The sequence below is a fragment of the Pangasianodon hypophthalmus genome, chromosome 14 (genome assembly GCF_027358585.1).
Source record: "Pangasianodon hypophthalmus isolate fPanHyp1 chromosome 14, fPanHyp1.pri, whole genome shotgun sequence".
Taxonomy (NCBI): Eukaryota; Metazoa; Chordata; class Actinopteri; order Siluriformes; family Pangasiidae; genus Pangasianodon; species Pangasianodon hypophthalmus.
Window position 1 is genome coordinate 9,470,728 of NC_069723.1, and position 22,388 is coordinate 9,493,115.

Genomic DNA, 22,388 nt, shown 5'->3' on the forward strand with positions numbered 1-22,388 from the left:
TGAAATTGTGTGATTTGTGGTAATTCTTTCTTGGCTACATGTTTTACCGGCCAACACCAGAATAGTGGGAGGATTTTATTGGATTTTGCCCAGACAGGATCGTATTCTGACTTAATTTCTGGCTGTAGTCTTGGACTTTATTCCTGTTATACTCCAGAGAACCGACTATATAATATATATACATATATATATATATATATATATATATATATATATATATATATATATATATATATATATATATGTATGTATGTATGTATATATATAGATAGATAGATAGATAGATAGATATAGATATATATGTATATATATATATATAGAGAGAGAGAGAGAGAGATGAGTGTGTGTGTCACATAATGCAAAAAACATATTTAGATGTTTTCACTGTAATGTAAATAGCAGCACTGTAGCAGTCGTGTCAGTTGGAGAGACTCAGTGGCGTACTCCTCTCAGCAGCACATTCTCCGAAGGTCATTATTTCACCATCGATCTTAGGCAAGCATGTGTACTTCACACTCCTCCACTGGGACTTAAAAAACAGGTTGCAAAACCACCAGGGACCATATGTGACTTCATGCTTTGTCAACTGTTAAAGTTCCTGTTTCTTTTCCTGTTCCTGACTTTTTTCTCCCCTCTGTGTCTCTTTCTCCTGGAGTTCAGGTTGACCCCCTACGAATGGTACAATCCACACCCCTGCCTGAAGGGACGCTGTAGTCTCCTCATTAATCAGTACTCTCTGGGGAACAGTTTCTGGTTCCCAGTAGGGGGGTTCATGCAGCAAGGTTCCACCATTGCTCCGCGAGCTCTCTCTACACGTTGTGTCAGTGGAGTATGGTGAGAACACATCCACACACACTCACACACACATTTTGTAGCTCTCTCTCCTAACCCTAGTGACCGCTCGTGTTAGATGAAAGAAATACATCTATTCCTTTACTCTGCTGGTCTGTTTTCCTACCATGTTTTTGTGCAGTAATTTACACTGACCTTTCAGACTTCTGTGCATAAGGGTCAGTGGAGAATAAAAGGAAGCTAGGGGTATTTATTTCAGCATAGGGTATATTTAAGCTTATCATGCAGGGGTATTTTGGGGCAGTTCTTTTGATGTCAGATAAATAGCTTTGCTCTAATCTTTTCTCTTATATCCACTTTTCTGTGATTTGCTGTACAGGTGGGCCTTCACCCTTATCATCATCTCTTCCTATACGGCCAACCTGGCTGCCTTTCTCACTGTCCAGAGGATGGACGTTCCCATCGAGTCTGTGGACGATCTGGCAGATCAGACAGCTATCGAGTATGGCACCATGCACGGTGGCTCCACCATGACCTTCTTCCAGGTAATTTGTCCTCCAGTGACAAGTGACGTTAGCGCAAATCCCACGCCAGAATCAATGCCGTGTCAGCAGCCTTGTCAGAAGTGTCAGCGCTGCTCATACCTGCTTGGGCTCTGTCTGCTTACTGGCTTAGTGTCAACACCATTCAACATCTTTCTCCCTAGAGAAGACATGCCCATCCTCCTAATGTGATGTTTTCTGAGGCAGTGTTGCTTTTTCCTGCTCCATCTTTATCACACCCATTCCAGACTGTCAATCTGCTTTCAGGTCCTTGATTAGTTTCATCTATCATACAAGCTGCATTGAATATACAAGCTTGTCTAAAGGTGTCTAAAGTGGCGGAATGCAAACACATCAGAAATTGAGCTTTCTTGTGTTCTGTTCAGAACTCACGTTACCAGACGTACCAGCGCATGTGGAACTTCATGCACTCCAAGCAGCCCAGTGTATTTGTGAAGAGCACAGAGGAGGGTATCGCCCGTGTACTGAACTCCAATTACGCGTACCTACTAGAGAGCACCATGAATGAGTACTACCGGCAACGCAACTGCAACCTCACGCAGATTGGAGGTCTGCTGGACACCAAGGGCTATGGCATTGGAATGCCTTTGGGTGAGGACCACAGTGATAATGAAGTTCTGCTTTATATTTGCTCCAGAATTATTGGCGCCCTTTATGAAATCAAGCCACATTGTAAATAATTCTTGTAAATTTTACAGTAATTTACTGGCAACCTGAGTTGCCAGTAAAGTGCTGTAAAATCTACAGTTAACAACTGTAAAACATATTTACAGTAAAGTACTGTAATATCTTTCATAGCATAACACATAATCCAGTACATTTCCTCAATGCAGGATACAAGTGAGCTGAAAGATCTTGTTCTAGAACCCAACCATGGTGCTGGGATTTCAATCTTAAACTCAAAGCTTTAATAACTGAGCCAGCACAACTAACTCTATTAATGCACATTGTTTCAACCACTTCTACTTCTGAATTAACTCCACTAAAAGAATCAATGGGAATTGGTTAAGCTAGTTGTGGTGGCTCAGTGGTTAAGGCTTTGAGTGTCAATTCAGAAAGCGGTGTGTTCAAATCCTAGCATCGTTCAGTTTACAGGTTGCCAGTAAATTGCAGCAAAATCTACAGTAATTTTATACAGTGCACAAATGAAATGATACATGCAGTAAGTGACATTTTGCAGAAAAAAAATGCATAAAGAAACTGTATAATTTAATTTTGACACACTATTTGTACAATATTTAAAAGAAAAATCCTAAGTGGTTTTTCAGCAAAACAAATTTTTTAATTTATTGACACCCCCACAATTGACATTTGGTGGAGATTATGGATAATAACAACATTAAACCACTTTCTGCAATGTTTACCAAGCTTGAAGAACAGATGTAGAGGAAGATTCCTCCATGCTATCCTCTTAAAACCACAGGTTCTCAGTAGAGCTCAAATCTGGATAGTGAGATGGTCATTGCAAAACATGAATTTTGTATTTCTTAAGCCAGTGTTTGGCTCATTGTCAAATCTGTTGATTTGGGTGTATGTCCAGCCTTAGAAGTCTTAACCACCTGGCAGAGACAACCAGGTTTTTGTGGTAAGAAATCCTGGTAGAAAAGTTTCAATCTTCACAAATGCCCTTAGAACACTAGCTGCAAAGCAACCACAATGCATCAATGCACAATGTATTTTTATATCTATTCTAGACATATTCAGGTCAACACACATCTATTTTGTGTTCTTTGGTGTCTTGCTGGATGATAAAGGTGTGAAAATGTGTGCAACCTCAAATCAGGTCAAAAGATATCAACAACAGAGTTTGTTGATCCTGAAGCTTTTAACAAATCAATTTTAAAGCATGATATAGTTAGCATTTAGTTGAAATACTCCTGAGGGTTGTCAAAACTTTTTACACACTTCCAAAATCATCAAAAAGTTCATGTGAAAATGTTGTTAGAGGAAAGATAAGTAGTTTCTCCACTAGTCTGAGTAGAAAATTTGAAACATTGTAAATAGTGTTTATTTTATACAACCATTTTCTTGAAGGAAGCCAATAATTCTGGAGATGACTGTACTTAATATTGCTTAGAGGCAGTATATACGGGTTGTCTGAAAATGGAGTCAGTCTGAGCTGTGTCTGAGCTGAGATGTGTTTTATGATGAATACACTTCTGTGTTTTTAAAGGCTCTGTGTACCGGGATGAATTTGACCTGGCCATCCTCAGACTGCAGGAAGAGAACCGGTTGGAGATCCTAAAAAGGAAATGGTGGGACGGTGGAAAGTGTCCAAAAGAGGAGGACCATCGAGCCAAAGGTGAAGTGCTGAGTAAGCTATTGTCACGACATGTCTTAGGCTTTGCGTGAATAATTCTTATTTGTATTTGTGTTTGTTTCTTGGGTAGGACTTGGCATGGAGAATATCGGTGGGATCTTTGTAGTGCTGGTGTGTGGCCTGTTAATTGCTATCTTCATGGCAGTGTTGGAGTTTGTATGGATGCTGCGTCACACTCCAGGAACAGAGGTGAGAGAGGGCTATTTTACCTGCCTCTGCTTTGTGTCCTTCTCCCCGGCCACGCGCCTCCCTTCCTGAGCCCCTTCCCCTGTCCTGAACCCTGTCCGGCCCTCCACCTTACAGCACACACACCACAGAGTCTACCTCACACAGGTCTTTTCTCTCCACTCGCCTGTACCAACTCGACAGGTGTTCTTGAGAGGTGATTATAATCTCTCTAGTTTCTATTTCTGGCATGAATACATATAAGTGTATGATTCTACTAAATTTTTTTCACTAGTAATATGTATTTTAATGAATACACTGTGATAGTTTTAACAAACAGCACATTTTTTGATAAATAAAATGTCAGATTGTGTTTGTAGAACCCCAAGATGTGATTTGCTTATGAAGAGTTTATACTCATAAAAGAGTTTCAATAAATGTTTTTTAGATAATCAGTAAAAAAAAAAAAAAAGGCATTCAAAAAAGGTGTGAGAACATTATGCAAATGTGGTGTTGTTTCCTTGAGCATGAGCAAATGTGTTGGAGGAGCATAAAACTCTGAGCTCCCAACAGTCCCACATCATGGAACCATCTGTCTGCTATGTCAGAATGAAGTGAGTTGGTGTGGGAGTTGATTAACTTTTGTTAAGCGTTCAGCTTTGCTTTTGTCTTTTCTTTTCTGCTTCTGTCATTCAAACTTGAAAGCCTCTCACTCGAGTTTCTCCATTATGTCAGTAACTAAGGAACAGATGTTGTAGGCTTTCAGTTCATGTATATTGTTAAACTCAGTTGTAACAAGCATCCAGCAGCATAATATATGTGTAAAAGAATCAATCCAAGCGTGATTCATCAATTGAGGTGCCATTTAGTACATAAAAACATGTAACTCATCCCAGGCAATAATATTTCAAGGTTTTTACAAGGTTTCTTTGTTGACAATGGCTGCCTTTTACATTGAGGGGAAATAAGTTTTCAGACACTTTTGTTTTTGTTATTTGGTAAACTTCCAGTGCATACAGTATATTAACTTGCACACATAATGTCCATTGTACTTATAAATATGACCAAAAAAGTATGTGTTCATAAGCATAAACAAAGATATGTTTAAAAACAAAATTGATAGCCAAAAATAATATATGGAAAGGTTACATAAAAATAAATAAAATTCTAGATATAAATGCTGCAAAAAAAAAAAGATTCTTGTGCGAATTGCACTTGGTGTCATTATAAATGAGGTTGCCATTGGCTAGGAAGATTTCCCGCAACAACTAGCAATCATGGTAAAGGAGGAGGAGCTTCCTAAAGTTATCAGGGATAAGTGGAAAAAAGCTATAGCGCCATAGTAAGGACCTTAAACATCCCTCTCAATACAGTTGTTTTGATAATATGCAGGTAGAAAGTTCATGGAACCACGACTAATCATCCTCAGACAGGTGCATTTCACAACACAGTCTCAGACTAATTATAAGGAAGGTAAGAGAGAAGCCAGCAGTCATTAAAAAGAGTTGCAGGATGACCTGAAAGCAGCAGAAACCTGAAAACAGTTACACAGAGAACAATAAGCAATGAACTGCACCATAATCATCTCACCCCATGCAAGACTCTTCTGCTAAACACAATGAACCAGTAGCATGGTGTTACTTTAACAGATACAAATTTAATTAATTTTGATTGTAAACTTTTCCAAGTGCTAAGATGTGAAATTACAATCAAATATTTTTAGGTATTTAGTCTCCCACACACACTAGAAAGGACAAGACCATGACTATCACCTTCTATAAGGCTATCACATTCCAAAAGAGTATCACCTTCTATAAAAAGAAACAAACAAATACAACAAAATAAACTATTTTACATATCCTACACAGGGTACATGGTGGCTTAGTGGTTAGCATCCTTGCCTTTGTCAGTTCCCATTTCCACCCTGTGTGTGCAGAGCTTGCATGTTCTCCCCATGCTTCCGGGCACACTGGTTTCCTCCCCCAGTCCAAAGACATGTGTTGCAGGCTGATTGGCATCTCTAAATTGTGACTGTTTGTGCACCCTGTCCAGGGTGTCCCCTGCTGTGTGCCCCGAGTCCACTGGGATAGGCTCCAGGCTCCCTACGACCCTGTGTAGGATAAGCAGTACAGAGAATTAATGGATATTGTACATATTTTAGTAATTTTAGCTCAGTTTGTGAGCTTGCCTAGTTTGTTGCTTCTTCTTTTTGTTAAGTATGGGAAATAAACCCTGAGGACTGTTGTTCATGAGTGCGGATTTCTCATTTATTGATATATTTTAGATGACATTTTGATAATCAATTTGTAAACAATTTACTTGATAAAACATTATGCTCATGAAATAAATGATACTAATAAATGAGCTGATAAATCTAGCTCACAGCTGACTGACAGCAGGCAGTGAACTCCTGATAAGTCACTTCAGTTTAGCGATATAGTGACCGTATGGTAACACATGTTTTAACACAACTCATACATAAATACAGGGGCATAACTATAATATTATACCTTATATACTGTCAAGAATGGAAAGTCAACAGCAAGGTGTGTGTTTTATCTTCTTACTAACTTTTAACATTTTAGCTCACTAACTTGATGAACGAAGACTAGTGCTGGTGATAACATCCAGTTTTTATGCCGATTTCACAGCTATATTTCAAACACTGAAAACACTCCCCTGTGAACATATTATGTTAAAAATGTTCATTGTAATCCCTTGAGATATAGGGAAAAGTTGGAGATGAATTTATGAAAAATTTATACATATATTGGAATTACAATAATAAATGTGTGTAACCGTGTGGTTGAGCCACCTGTTAGCGGGTTTAAACAAATGCAATTGCTTTTAAGCCTGAAAAAAGAAATAAAAAGGCAGACTGAAGAAGGAAGTAACATTTATTGCTTGCTGTCAAATATAATACAATGATATATTTAAATAAACATTTCATAGGAGTCTATTATATTGGTTTCATTTACATTGTATGTTATCTGAATTATGCACATAGGTTGTTGTTGTGCTTAAAATGTCATCATATGTTTAAAATATCATCATGATATATAATATCAGTAGGACATAAATGGCACCACAATCATGAACAAATTGTGATTAAAAATGTAATCATCTTTTCTGTTGACCTTACAGTCTCTATAATAATATAAAAATAAAAATATTTTTCAACATGACACAGATTTTATTTAAATAAAATGTTTAAAATATAAATATAAAATATAAATTAAAGAAATTGTAAAGCACTAATAATCAACATATAAAATCTATTACTGCAACACACAGAACTTACTAAACAATAAATATTGTACAACAGCAGAAAAAGTAAATGCATAATGTTGGGGAAAATGGACTATTTCATCATTATCAGCTCAAATAATGGCCATTAGGTAATTATGTAGCAGGTGTGACAGGTCTAATGGCCATATCACATCTAAAACTAAATTTCAGTCCTTTCAAGCTGTTAGTGATACAGCAAAATATGGGTCTTTTCTGCTAACAGACTGATACACAGCCCAAAATAACCTAACATGGATAAAAGTGTGTTTTTGTGATGTATGTTTTATAGGCTGCGCACTGTGTCAGGTGTGTTGGAAAGGAAGTTTGTATGTGTTTGCTCATTCATACATTTAAAGCATGCCCATGAGCTGGCACGCAGTGTATGTATGACTTTTCAGTAGTGTTACAGGCTACAGTGAGTAGGGAATTCATGTCCCAGTGTCTCAATTACCTCTCATTATCAGAACGTACCATTACCCCTGGAATGTTAAAACATGTTCAATCAACTACACTCTGATATAAAAACTCCAACACTTCATTCCAACCCAAAAAAGTACTTTAACTATAAATATCAACCAGACACTCATGTCTTATGGTTTGCGAGCCCTTCTAACATAATGATTATGTTAGAAGTATTAATCTGAACTCTTAGAGCCATATACAGAGTTGGCAACTTAAGTCCAAAGGTTATGTTAATATTTACACAAGGAAAGTTACACATATTCAGAAATGGGTTACACACGTGCCTAAATTGATTTACTTGATTATAGCCAATGTATCCATGGTTCCTAGATTTCTCTTGAGTAGAAAAGCTTGAGACAGGGAATAGAAAAGAAGGACTAAAAAAGAAAATATTTTTTCCCCTTTGCTGTGAAATGCAATACAAAGTAACATAAAAGCAAGAGACAATTAAAAAAAAAAGAATAACTCTTTATAACTCTGTATAAATCTAATAGGAGTCTAGTATATTGGCAGTATATTGCTACATGAACAGTCCTAATTGTAATTATCAAATTAATTACTGCAAATTTGGTTTAATTTAACAATATAGAAACCATCCTAATGAATCCCACTGTTCCCTGTGCAGAAAAAACCTTTTTGTTGATATTACTATAACTATGTGTCATATTTATATACTTAATATTGGTCTCAAATGGCATTCTACAGTTTTTTGAGTGTATATACAGCCCAAATCATTAAAAAAAATCCCTGTTGTGGCTAGAGCAAACTGTCAGACAGTTATGCTAATGTCAAACAATAAAAATGCCAAAGATCAGATTCGCGTGTAAGTGAGATACCGCTCTGTTTTAGGCAAACTCACTCAAGTGCAACTTCTGAATAGGGTTCAAGTCTGTCATTATGTCTGAGGTCTGAATGCCAATGTGCGCAATATTGTTCTTCACTATGAGTGTGTAACTCAACTCTGAACAATGATTATATAGAATTATATCCAGAATAAAGGTTTCCTGTGCATAAAAACGGATTTGCATTCAGTTTATTAGACTGTGATTTTTTTTCCCCGGGTTTAAAAATAATTAAAGCATTTTCAGTCAATAACTTGTGACACCTGCCATTTCAGCAATAAGTCCATACCGTCACCTTATATAACCAGTCACTAGTCTTTGACATCTTGCTGGAAGGAAGATTCACTTTTATAAAATTCTGCCAACTGTGTCAGGTTTGAAGGATTCCTCCTCAGGTCCTGCCACATCGTCTCAGTAGGATTTAGGTTCGAGCTTTAGCTTGGCCATTCCAGGACACATAGTCTTTTCTTGCTAGACCATTCTTTAACCTCTCAGAGCCTGTCGGCAGGTCCTGCCTTCCATTTATCACTCATAACTGCATACAGACAGGTGACAGAGTAAAAGAAAAGCTGGTAGCTCTATTATGCTGTGGGGCAATTTGCTAACATGGTTTGTGTCCACTTTTCACTTTAGAGGGAAGGGTCACCTGAGCCTAGGATGAAAGATTTCTATCCTGTTTGATAGTGGGCTCTTGCATGGCAGTGTCCCCATCCACAGGGCACAAGAGTTTACTGAACGGTTTGATGAGCATGAAAATGATGTAAATCATATGACATGGCCATCACAGTTACCAAATCTCAATTCAATTCCACACCTATGGGAGATTTTAAAGCAATGTCTTAGACAGTGCTCTCTACCACCATCATCTGCATCAAAACACCAACTGAGGGAATATCTTTTTGGAAAAAATGGTGTTTGTCATTTCAGTATAGTTCCAGAGACTTGTTGAATCTATGACAAGGCACATTGAAGCTGTTTTGGTGGCCCAACACATTACTAAGAAGCCTTATGCTGGCTTTTCCATTCATTTGTCACCCATCTGTATTGTTTCTGAATAAATCATTGTAGTGACTGAACATAATGCTTTAAGATGAATTGCTGAATAACCCACAGAAACTTTAAGGGATCGTTGATTTATTTCAATGCTTAATGCTCTGACATTTACATCCAGGATACCTTGATAAATTCTTAGAAGTCATGATTCTATCAAATTGCCCAATGCCAGAATAACATACCAGCCCCTGCTAATAGGAACCTCTCAGCATCACACTTGGAAGTAGGGTAAAGGTTTTGTTGGTGGTTCTCTCTCCAGTAAACACACTTCCAGTCTTCCTGTCTACAGGGTTAACTTCAGACAGGCAGGTATTTTTAATAGAATAAGCTTCCTCATCCTTGCATAGGTGACTTAATGGTTCTTTTTATTGTTGGTCTATGCACCACTTCTCCAGAGACAGCAAGTGATGCATGTCTTTTGATTTCACTTTTGCTTCTTTTATAAAGTCCTATAGTTACAGAACCAAGAAAAGCATTCAACACACTGACGACACTAACCATTCTTTAAAAAATCTGCCTCAATTGTGTACCAACTGCCTAACAGTGAATTGTGGAGCACAGATGTATTTCAAATGGCTTGAGAATCCACTACATTTGTTCCAGATCTTAAATTAATTGGTATAGCTAACTAATCTTTAGAATTGGTTGTTAAAATTAACTGTTTGTCACTGCGTCATTTAACTGCGTCATTTAACTGCTTTATGTTGATGCGCAACATTAAACTGAGGGTTCACTTATTTTTGCACTGTATAGTATAGTATAGTATAGTATAGTATGTTTTCCATGCGTATTCGTTTGCTTAATTTGCATTATTCCTCAAACACTGAGATTTTTAAATATGTATATTATATTTCAATTAGAAAGAGACAGCTTTTGATTATTTTTGTAAAATTTAAATTTATACTGTATATTATTTATATATACATACACATATACACACACACACACACACACACATATATATATATATATATATATATATATATATATATATATATATATATATATATATATATATATATGTGTGTGTGTGTGTGTGTATATATATATATACATATATATATATATATATATATATATATATATATATATATGTACGTATGTATATAAAATTATGCAGGGGGTTCACAAACTTTCAAGCATGACTGTGTGAGGTTGGCAGAGTGTGGTTGATTTGATTTTCCCCATTGTGGCTGATGATTGTGAGATTAAATTACTAGAGTAATAAGTCTGGGAATGGTAAAGTTAACCCTCCATATTGTCTGCTACAGCTACTGCATTTTTATACATCCAGGGTTTACATTAATTAATTTCAGTGTAATTGGGACAGATAATGCTGTATGACATGCTCGAATTAGGGAAAGCTTAATTAAGCTTATGTGATAAACATTTAAATGATACAAAGGATATTTTAAGAACATAAGTCAAATAACCAAACTAGCAAACATTAAGTGGCCTAATGAGCAGAAGTGCTATTTCCTCTTACTTTTCCTGATATTTCTTGTAGTTTTTGTGTGTGCCTTGAATGCTTAATCCTTTTCAGCAATTAAAAAAATTCTCAGAGCTAATGTACAGTTCACAAATACACATGGGCAGGATTTACTCAGGACTTCAGCTGATCCACAGTCACTTAACTAGCAGGAGAATTAATATTTAACTCTGTTATAAAAAGCAATGAACTAATGGAGTTGATGGTCCAGTCATTCAGACCTCTGTTCTGCTCTGACACGAACCATCACAGTGATTAATTGCATAACTCTTACAGAACACACAAGTAATTCCTTTCTATAATCTATTATGATCTAATCTGTTAAAGCTTTCAGCACGTTCTCAGGCTATATAAATATGATTAACTATGCAATTATGTCCACAGAAAGAGTGTGAGAAGGATGCAGATTCTGAACAGCTCGCTAAGGTAATTTGTTCATCCGCAGTAGCTAATGTTCCAATATTATATAAAACTCAGCAGAAAGAAAATACACTCTCACGGATTCCCTGCAGAAAATAATGTTTTTGCACCTTATTGATAAACCCCAAGGCAATTAGCTTCCTGTATTTTCCTCCACACTATAAAACTTATTCTCTTCTCTATTAGTCTTCGACCACAATTACCATGGTGGCACTGAGTTTGATTAGAAAATGTAGACTGTTTATAGTAACAATATAAATCTACATATATGTTATGTATCTAGTTCATTTTTATGTAACTAGCTACTTAGGGTTATTTGGCTAGCTAGCATTAAAGAGTTTGTTCACCCTTGATTTCTGCTGGTCCCCATCTTTTCTGCAGAATTGAAAAATGCATTTTAGGGGGCAGGTCGTAAGTGTGTGTGTGTGTGTGTGTGTGTGTGTGTGTGTGTGTGTGTGTGTGTGTGTAAAACCTGGTTTTACACTTTCACTTTAAAAGATTACAGCGGTCTTTTAAGATTATTACTTGTCACACTGTATGAGATGATCTCAATAAAATCTTGGCAGAATTTTATAACAGACTGCGAAATCATGATCTCTGTGTCAGATTCTATGATGAAGGCCCTATAATGATAGACCTGCGATTAAAGAAAATGAGTACATTTTGCTTACGTCATCAAAGAGCGTGATCCAGGCTTGTGCAGAAAACAGAGTCGCATAAACAGACAATTTAAAGTGAGCATGAGATAATAAGAATTTTTATTCCTGTTTCTGTTTTGTTTATGTGTCACCATTGCCACTACTATATTTGTAGCTGTCTTGTGGAGCAGGCGAGATGAAGGGATCGTAAACATTAGCACACAGGAATAAATCTTTATGCTAATAATGGGCAGCGACAGCAGAGATAGCAACGCGTCGTAGAGTAATTTTGCGGCAAGGAGATCCAGCAGAATCGTCCTTCTGCGATAACAATAATGAGCCGGATGAGCAAACAGTTGGCTCAGAGCCTTATCAGTTTGAGAGCCTCTGGCTGAGGGAGCACATGCAGCTCCTGGAGCTCCAGGTGAGCATGTAAAGAAATTAGATCGTGATTCAAGGGAATTTTAAAGTCAGTGAACAGTGCAAAGCATGTCTTTAGCTTAGGTGTTTATATAGTAATAAGCTAATCTACTCTCTAATAGCTTTTTGTAGTACTTAAATAAATTGTATATAATTATTACAGTGATAAGTACAGCAAGATTAAATGTTAATATAGTTGTAAGAGCCATAAAGTATTTATTTCTTTATATAGATGCGGATCTAATGATTGTGAATAATGTGTACTATAATATTTTAAATATTTCTGAAAACTTTGAAATTGAAGCTCCAATAACATTTCTTAATGATGCTGACGTCATTTCCTGTAATGGCCGTTAGTTTATGAAATGTAAGATTGAAGCGACACAGTTTTTTAACCATGTGACTTTCTTCGTTTTCCAGTTAATTTTGTTCTTAAAAGAAATTACTGGAATGTTGAATGTTACTCGTGTTCAACACTCACAAATCATGGAGGTGCAAAGAAATTTATATAACATAATATAATATAATATAATATAATTATTAGCAAAATATATTATTAGACTAACACCAGTAAGTATAGCTATAGTGCTATTGACATTACTTTGATGGCTTGATGAAAATATTTTATCTCAATTTACTACTCATGAATTCTCGAATCTGACTGGTCAGAATGTGTTGAATTATTTTCTATAGCAATTCAAAGTTCATACTTATATATTAGTGTGCTTATTCTAATAGGTTAGCATTTCTACAGTAATAACCTATTCACAGGGAGTTGTATTGTGGATGATATTCATATTAAATATTTATTAATTAATATGGAAATATTAAACTGTTTAAACAAATATGTAACAAAGAAAAATGTACAAAAGTTTGTGGACATCTGACCATCATACTCATATGTGGTTTTTGACCATTCCATTCCAGAAGTTGTCCCTCTTTGCGGTTATAATAACCTCCACTCTTCTGGGAAGGCTTTCCACTAGATTTTGTAGCGTGGCTCATTAAGCCACAAGAGCATTAGTGAGCTCAAGCACTGATGTCAGGCAAGGAGGCCTTCCAGTTCATCCCAAAGGTGTTCAGTGGGGTTGAGGTCAGGGCTATGTGCAGGCTACTCAAATTCCTCCACTTCAACATTGGCAAACCATGTCTTCATGGACCTCAGTTTGTGCACAGGGGCATTGTCATGTTGGAACAGGTTTGGACCCCTTAGTTCTATCCATCCTGTCCATTTTCTGTACCAATTATCCTACACAGGGACATAGGGAAGCCTGGAGCCTTTCCCAGGGAATTCAGGGCACACAAGGCAGGGAAAAACCCTGGACGGGGTGCCAACCCATCGCAGGGCACAATCACACACTCATTCACACACTATGGACAATTTGGAAATGCCAATCAGCCTACAACACATGCCTTTGGACAGGGGGAGGAAACCAGAGTACCGGAGGAAACCCCCGAGGAGGCAGGATTAAAACCCCCAACCCCAGAGGTGCGAGGCAAATGTACTAAGCACTAAGCCACCGTGCCCCTCCTTAGTTCTAGTGAAGGGAAACTGTAACGCTACAACATACAAAGACATTCTACACAATTGTGTGCTTCCAACTTTGTGGCAGCAGTTTGGAGAAGACCCACATACGGGTGTGAAGTTCAGGTGTCCACATACTTTGGGCCGTATAGTGTATAATCATTGATATGGTTAAGTTCTCTGTAAGGACGTGTTTAATTAACATTTATGAAGTGACGGGTGTCAGCGTTTTGTACCAATCAGTAAGTTTTCCTCCACGGTTTCTCAATAAAATCACACAATCCATTTGTTTATCTTCAGGAGAGAGAAAAAAAGTGAGGCTAGTGAGGGAGTGACTGTTTATAGCTGCTATAACGAAAGTGATAACAGGAGGTAACCTGTCTCATCGAGTTTCCAACATTAAATGTAACTTTAAATGGTCTGTCCTTTATTAATACGTTTTTAGTATAAAAGGAATAAAACACTTTACGATGTGCTGCTTTAGGAAAATAATCCATTTCTGAGTGGACACAGCAACTCTGCTTCATGTCAGGCCACATCCCATCACCTATAAGCAAGCTTGATGTGTTTTATTCCTTACTTAGTATTAATAATGCTAAACATTCATCCTCACAACTTTCACACTGCTCTCTTACCCCAAAGATGCGCTTGTGGTTGTTGTAGAAACTAGTCGCCAAGGGAAAATGTCTGTTGCATGGAGCTTAGCCAGAGCTTTCATATGTAGGCAGTAGGTAAAGATATTCATCTGACAGCAAGATGCCATGGTATGGAAATGAATAGGCATTATCCCTTACTATATGTTTAATAAATCATTGTTGCATCAGTATGGAACACATATACAGTATATAAATAATTCATAATTCATTTCCATGCTAAAGTAGCAGCAATATAAACTCTAATGACTGAGAAAACATGGTGCAAGTAGGGGCGTGAGAGTGTAATCACGAGAGGGCAGAAATATTGTCTGATTGATTTGCATAATGCGTGTCTCTGTACTTGGGTGTCATGTAATTACTCTTTAATGGATACATTACAAACATACTGTATATCTGCATTTAAATCATGTGCCAAAGTATACACAATCCCCAATCACTATAACAACATAAAGCTGTTTTGGTATGTCAAGATTTACAATTCACACTTGGAAAATCATAGATTACTATGAAAAACAAATCAATTGACAAAATCAACTAATACTACAAAAAACTTTTTTTTTTCATAAAGATTTGGACCTGCTTTTATTTTAATTAAATACAAATTGGAGGATGTCTTCTAACTTCTCATAGTAAATGTGCTTTTCATTTGTTATGGATTTATAGTTTATCATCGCTAATTTATGAGTTACATCACGAGTTTGAATGTTTTTTTCCAGTCATTGTTCCAGTAAGTTGAATCTGAATGGAAATAATGTTGAAGAAATTTTTCCATACATCCGAAATAATTCTTCAGTTCAAAGATGAAGCTTTGCAGATGATTCTTTAAACTCTCTGCATAGACACACACATTCAGATGACAGGAGATAGACATCTTCACGTTTACAGTTTAAATCATTTGTATGTCACTTTAATTAGTTTGCAGTTTCTCCTAATAACAACCCAGTCTCACAGAAAAAAAAAAAACCTTCACATGCAACTTATTAGCAGCACCTTCTATACTTTGAATATCAACATTCTGGCGCAAGTATACGCCACGTAGACCTTTCACTCGAATGTTCTGTACACCACATCCTGCACCAATGTAATTTACCTCTGCCACTATGCTAATTGATTAAGATTGATATATAATAAATCATTTTATATCGATATGAACTTACCAGGCTCATGAAACTTCTCCTCTTCTCTGCAAACACAATGCTTGAAAATCACGCGCTACAGTAATGCGGGTATTTTCATAATGCAGAAATTATCTATATTCTCAGTAGCCTAAAGAATTTACAGCCCAAAAACTATCTGCATTTTGAAAATGCCTGTGTTAAGAGGAGAAGTTTGATGAGCCTGGTGAGTCTAATCGTACAGTATGTAGCAAAAAGCACAAACTTTAGGTATGAAGCTGCTACACACAGTATGTAGAAAAAGAGGTAAAAGCATTTATTACATATTATGTATATATTACATTTATTACAATCTTATACAAGTAGCATAGTGGTAGAGGTTAGCTTGGTTAAAATACATACGATGGTGCAGAACATGACATCCAGAGCATCCGAGTGAAAGTTTAATATGTCGCTATAGAATGTGTGCTTGTGCCAGAATGTTGATATTCAAGGTATAGAAGGTGCTGCAAATAAGTTGTATGCAAAGTTTTTTTTTTTTTTTGAGACTGGGGTTGCCTAATAATTCTGTCTTCTAATAACTCTGGCTGCGGTTTATCAGTGAGCCCCCCTACCTCTCTCTCTCTCTCTCTCTCTATCTATCTCTATGTGTATATGCTTCTCAGTTGTCAGTGTGTGAGGAGATGCTGCGGGAGCTGCAAGGCATCGTGCTGTGTCAGGACAGCCTGCAGCTGCGACGGAGACGTAGTGGTGGCACCAGCACCCTGCGCCCGTATCCTCTACCCGCGGAGGACAGACGTGCTCGGCCCACAGGGACCAGCCTCAGCAACGGCAGGTTGTGCGCAGGCACGGGACTGTCAGAGCCACTGTCCCACAAACTGGCACAGGAGGCAGCCATTGTGGCACGTGGTTGCAGCCACATCCGCATCTGCCCCGAGTGCAGACGTTTCCAGGGGCTGCGAGTGCACCCACCAGGGACCCCACGGGCATCACCCACCCACAGTGATGATAGCTTCGAGTGGGACAAGACCACCAACAGCAGTGAACCTGAATAACAAACACTGGCTTTTCACAAAACTGAGCCTGTGATAGAGTAAGGATCGAGGAACAGATAAACTCATATCAGAACTGCGATTTGCAGATGTGTTTATATTTCCAAAAGCTGGAATGGGTCTAATCTCTGTATACACTGCCCTCTCCATCATCTGCCCTGAATAGCATTTTGCAGCAAACAGAAGGGGGACTTTGTACTATGCAGTATTTTTTTTTTTTTGTCTTACTGTGCTGTTGATTTTACTTTAAATTATTCCTCTTTGGTTGTGAGATCACAGTTGTACTATCACTAGATTGCAATTGCTATTTTCTTGTTCTCACAATGACCGTGATTACAGCTTTTATTTTCTTCAACCGGTGGAGAGGCATTCCTTACTGTTGACGTTGTGAAGACCTTTCACATCATCACATTCTGGAAGCATTTTTTAAGTGCCAAATAAACCTGGTATTGATTTTTTTTTGTCCCGCATCATGGCCTTGAAGATATGACTGCGAAGAGAAATGAACACAAAACCATGATGATATCTTTTTAATTCTAGTGATATTCTATTAAAAAAAAAAAAAAAAAGATTTTAAAGATAGAGGTTTGATATGCACGTGTGAAGGTTTTGTTGAGAGTTCAATGAGAGAATTGTTTCCTTTTCTGTTATTTTGTCCGGCAAATTTGAAACCCTTTTCAGCAACATTTGTAAAGGCTTTAGCTTGTATTGGAAGAGGTTTTGGTTGTGTTGATCGTTTCTGGTTGTTCAAGCATGAGACTGTAGAATTATATGATTCTGTTTGATATAAGACTGGTTCTGGGAATATTTGCCTTACAAGTGTAGTTTAAGGGTTTAGAAGTGTTCAGTAAAAACTATCCCCATGTTCCTATTTCTCTGGTCTAAAATTGAGCTAAAATTGAGAGAAAGAACAGTGAGATATCATTATATCAACAGCACAGTTGCAACCTAAAACCCTAATTCACACAAGCTGAAGTTCAACTATGCGTCTACACTGATTTGCAGTAGGTAAAACACCTGGGGAATTGACGTATGACATGTAACGTGTCGTCGAGTTAGAGAGTGTACAGTGTACACAGTGTCAATGGAACTATTTTTTTAGTAGCACAAAACAGGAACAAGGTGTCATGAGAAGAGGCAGCGCTCTGAGAATGTGGAAAGTTCTTGTGAGAAATTTGTCATGCTCCTCATTCCTCAGAGTAAATATATAAAGTAAAACACCAAGGTTTTAAATAAAAGGACATCAATGTATATTTGTTCATGTATTTCCTACACATTCATAATCATAAATACACTACAGGGTGTGCCAGAAGTCTCCATACATAAGGGATTATGTAAGGCCAGCACCATGTCGGTTGTGCCTTCGTCGGTTGGTCTACAACACTTCCAGTCTTTTTGAATTTGTTAAGAAATTTGGCAGCAGTGTTGTGTGTGATGTGTTTGCCATGTTTCCTAATAAAGTCCATCGCAACCTTGTGACAGCTTCCTGATCCAGCCATGAGAATGATTTCAGTATGTTCTTCTTTTGTCAAAGGCATTCTTAAAGGCTATCTGAAAAAAATATATATTTATATATATAAAATATAGTATGGAAGATATTTTGCTAAAAAGTGTTAAGGTCCCCCTATGTATGGAGACTTTTGGGACGCCCTGTATAATGTCAAACGTTTGTGGACACCTGACCATCACACCCATAGTGTATGTGTTTCTTCTGCAAACTGTTGCCACAAAGTTGGAATTACACAGTTGTATAGGATGTCTTTGTATGTTGTAGCAGTACAATTTCTGCTACAATTTCTGCCTCTGTGCACTAAGCGAGCTCCATGAAGACATAGGTTGCCAAGGTTGGAGTGGAAGAACTCAAGTGGTCTGCACTGAGCCCTGACTTCAACCCCACTGAACACCTTTGGGATGAACTGGAATGCCCCAGACCTCCTCGTCCAACATCAGTGCCTGATCTCACTAATGCTCTTGTAGCTGAATGAGCAGCCACACTCCAAAATCTAGTTATTAGCAAAGTTATTAACAGCAAAGGGGGACTAAATCTGGGATGGGATGTTTTAAAAAGCACATTTGGGTGTGATGGTCTGGTATCCACAAACTTTTGGCTATATAGTGTATATGTATTTGTAGCAATGGCAAAAGAAAACTCATGTGTCTGATCGCTTTTTATTAACAATACCACTAGCAAATGTACGGATTAGCCAGTACCAAAGGGTTAAATGGCCCAATATTAAAAAAAACAATAATTTTTAATTATTATAATAATCTACATTATTTACCAAACCCAATAAAAATTAGGTTAAACTTAGCCTAATGGTTAAATGTAAATGTATTTGCATTAATAATTGTTACATTAATAAATGTATTTGCGTTGACATGAGAGACTTCAGAGATGACAATCCAAATACATTTATTAACACTTACTCCAACACACATTAGCTGTCATAAACTGATTTTTAATAACTGAATCAAGTGATGTTAATTTGTGTTGTGTGTTATGACATTTTTTCCAGGCTGACTTACATTAGAATGTCATAACAACTGATTTTTTTAGCTCAGTGCACTCCTGGTATGTCAGAGTCATATAATGGTAATGATGTGATATCAAAACCAACTCCAGTTTAGGGTCAGAGAAAATATACATAATTAGCGACATCACATTGCCATGAGTGATCATAAAAATCATAAAAAGCAAAATTAGAGAAAATATACACTGTCCCTGTACTGTCATAAATATCTATGAATAGCTTATTAGCAGAAATAAGACGCGGACTTAACAACCTTTAGCAGATTAATCTTTATAATTAACAAATGATCTTCAGTGGCATCCATTTATAATGAAATTTTGAGTTGACTTTGCTTGAATCCACTTTCTATTTCATTTTGTTTAACAGTTTCCTACTTTTCCCACAAAGCCATTTGATTATCTATACCTGCTGATTCTCTATACCTCTACCTACAGAGCCCAGCTCTCTTACCCCCTCATCTGTACGCTCTGTTCAAACAGATCAGGCTCCAAGGCTTCAACTTTCATGCTAATACCATCATCAACGTCTACTGTCTCTATTATTTCTTAATTGGCCTTCTCATTATGTCACTGAATGTTGCTGGAGAAAGGAAAGTCTTCTATTTTTTAGGAGATAACAGTGTAACGTGTGGGTTTTCCCTAATGTTTGAGATTGTTTCATTTTTTTTCTCTTATTAGTCATCATTGTAACTATGCTAGCAGTGTCTCCCTGTGACATCAGTGTGCCACACAAACATGAGACTGCTAACGTCTAGCAAATTAGCACCAGAATCATTAAGCACAACACAGATATTTCAGTATAAACATAATTGTTGTGTTTCAGGGTGGACTTTTCCTTTAAGGGTTAGAAAAAAAATTGTGGTGGTCAGAGATATTGCTGTGGATGAATTCTGGCAAACCGCCAAAAATGACAAAATAAAAATGTGTTTTGAGCAAAATTGAGTTAACATACTTTGACAACTCGACTTTCTTGTTGTTGTTCTTTCAGCTGCTCCCGTTAGGGGTCGTCACAGCAGATCATTGGTCCGCATACTTAATTTGGCCCAGTTTTTATGCCAAAAGCCCTTCCTGACACAACCCTCCCTGATTTTATCCAGGCTTGGGACCAGCACTTGGAGCGCACTGTCATGTGCAGTTCCCTGGCCAGGAATCGAACCCGGGCTATAGCAGTGAGAGTGCTGAGGCCTAACCCCTAGTCCTCCAGAGACCCCAACAATAACTCTACTTTGATATGACATAAATCAACCCGGTCTCACAGTAAAAACGTTCACATGCAAATTATTTGCTGCACCTTCTATACATTGAATATCGACATCCTATCACAAGCATATGCTGCATAGCAACGTATCAAACTTTCACTTGAATGCTCTGTATCTTACGTTCTGCACCAGTGTAATTTAACCAAGCTAACCTCTACCACTACGCTATTTGAAGATATGTAATGTCATACATAATTTTTAACATATTGATCATTGAGTCACTTAATTCGTAAAAGTTTGTGCTTTTCACAATATATGATTAAACTTAGCAGCATCCGTTTCTCTGCAGACACAATCAGGCTTACACTAGTTTGTAAATTCTCATGTTATCACGTGTCTTTCAAGCCTGATTGTGTTTGGAGAGAAGAGCAGAAGTTTCATGACCCCCTAAGTCTAATCATATGTCTTGAAAGCGCTCAATATGTTTAAAAAGAGGTAGGATTACTTATTACATATTGATCCTATTCAAATAGCGTAGTGGTAGAGGTTAGCTTGGTTAAAATATGGTGCAGAACGGCTCATACAGAGTATTTGATATGTTGCTATGCAGCGTATGCTTGTGACAGAACTCTGATATTCAATTTATAAAAGTTGCTGCAAATAAGTTGCACCAGAACACTTTTTCCAGTGAGACTGGGTTGCAGTATTTCACTAAAAATGATTTTTATGTACTTTCCAAACTTGCCTTGGATTTCTGCGAAGATCACGTTGGCCACATAAGGAGCCAGTTTAAGATACAAGCTGTAAAAATGCACAGTCTGTCTAAAGAGTTCAAGTTTTAATTGCTAGCTTCTTAGCTAAGTGTGTTTTTGTCACGCACTGTGTGTCATGCTGGACATACAACTAATAGATTCAGATGTAAATTATATAAATACCAGCTGTCAAATTATCCAAGCAAACGCATCAAACAGATCCATGGATCAGCAGTTGTAATGTCTGATTGCGTATCAAAAAAAATTTTTTTTTTTTAAATAGAAAATTTAGTCAACGGGTAGAACTTACTGAATTACACCATGTCTGACATTTCCATCAAGTGAGGAGACTGTCAATTAAACTGAGTGCTGGTGGGCAGGAGTTCTTTATAGCCTATTAATGCTGGTATAAAAATAGGCATAATTTTCATGGTCATTTAAATTTAATGCAGATTAAATAAAAAATAGTAGTTGCTTTTAGACAATCAGTGTGTTGGTGTCTTTCAGTGCATTTAGGACATAAGATTTCTTGCTTTTCACTCTATAGGTAACCAGATTTTTACTTCTAATTGAGATACATGCGAAAAAGAAACATTTCTTTTCAGGAAATCATGTCGTTTTGAGATCTTAATGTAATAGAAATGTCAAAGTTTCACCATATGAAGGGTTTTCCCAGGCTGACACGCATATACTGTATACAACACTTTTGTTACAGTGTGATGAACTGTGTATCAGTCTTATAAAGTAGTTCTTACTGTTGATGTTATTCCCACCAAGTACCAGATTCAGGAGATTCAGCATCTTTTGGAAATGCCTGTGTTTGTGCAATGGTTCATATTTATTTTCCTTTACTTTTCACCATTATATGAATCTGGTATACCAGTAGTGTGCTGAATTCCAAAGTCAGTCTGTTCTAATGTAAGTCAGCCCGGAAAGTGCTATAACACTTGTATGACTTAATTTTACAGCAAATCTAAAGAAAGCATTATGATACATGGTTCATATGAGTCTGTATAAATAGTTATGCACTTCTAAGTCAGTTGTCATGAGGGGCTTATGTAGCACTATGGACACTCTTATTTGTAAACAAAAACTGTTTATGACACA

At 37.1% G+C, this 22,388-nt stretch overlaps 1 protein-coding gene across 3 annotated transcripts in view; it reads left to right on the forward strand.

The window, feature by feature from the left end:
- Positions 1-17,257, forward strand: part of grik4 (glutamate receptor, ionotropic, kainate 4) — a 352,304-nt gene extending 335,047 nt beyond the window's left edge. For 2 of the 3 annotated variants that reach the window (XM_053239647.1, XM_053239648.1), the window contains 7 exons: positions 661-834; positions 1,172-1,337; positions 1,721-1,946; positions 3,529-3,657; positions 3,746-3,864; positions 11,359-11,400; positions 16,414-17,257. In XM_053239647.1, the coding sequence (XP_053095622.1) occupies positions 661-834; positions 1,172-1,337; positions 1,721-1,946; positions 3,529-3,657; positions 3,746-3,864; positions 11,359-11,400; positions 16,414-16,803 (1,246 nt within the window). In that variant the 3' untranslated portion in view covers positions 16,804-17,257. The remainder of the gene's footprint in view (positions 1-660; positions 835-1,171; positions 1,338-1,720; positions 1,947-3,528; positions 3,658-3,745; positions 3,865-11,358; positions 11,401-16,413) is intronic. The other variant, XM_026924740.3, reaches the window with a different exon arrangement.
- The last annotated feature ends 5,131 nt before the right edge of the window (positions 17,258-22,388 follow it).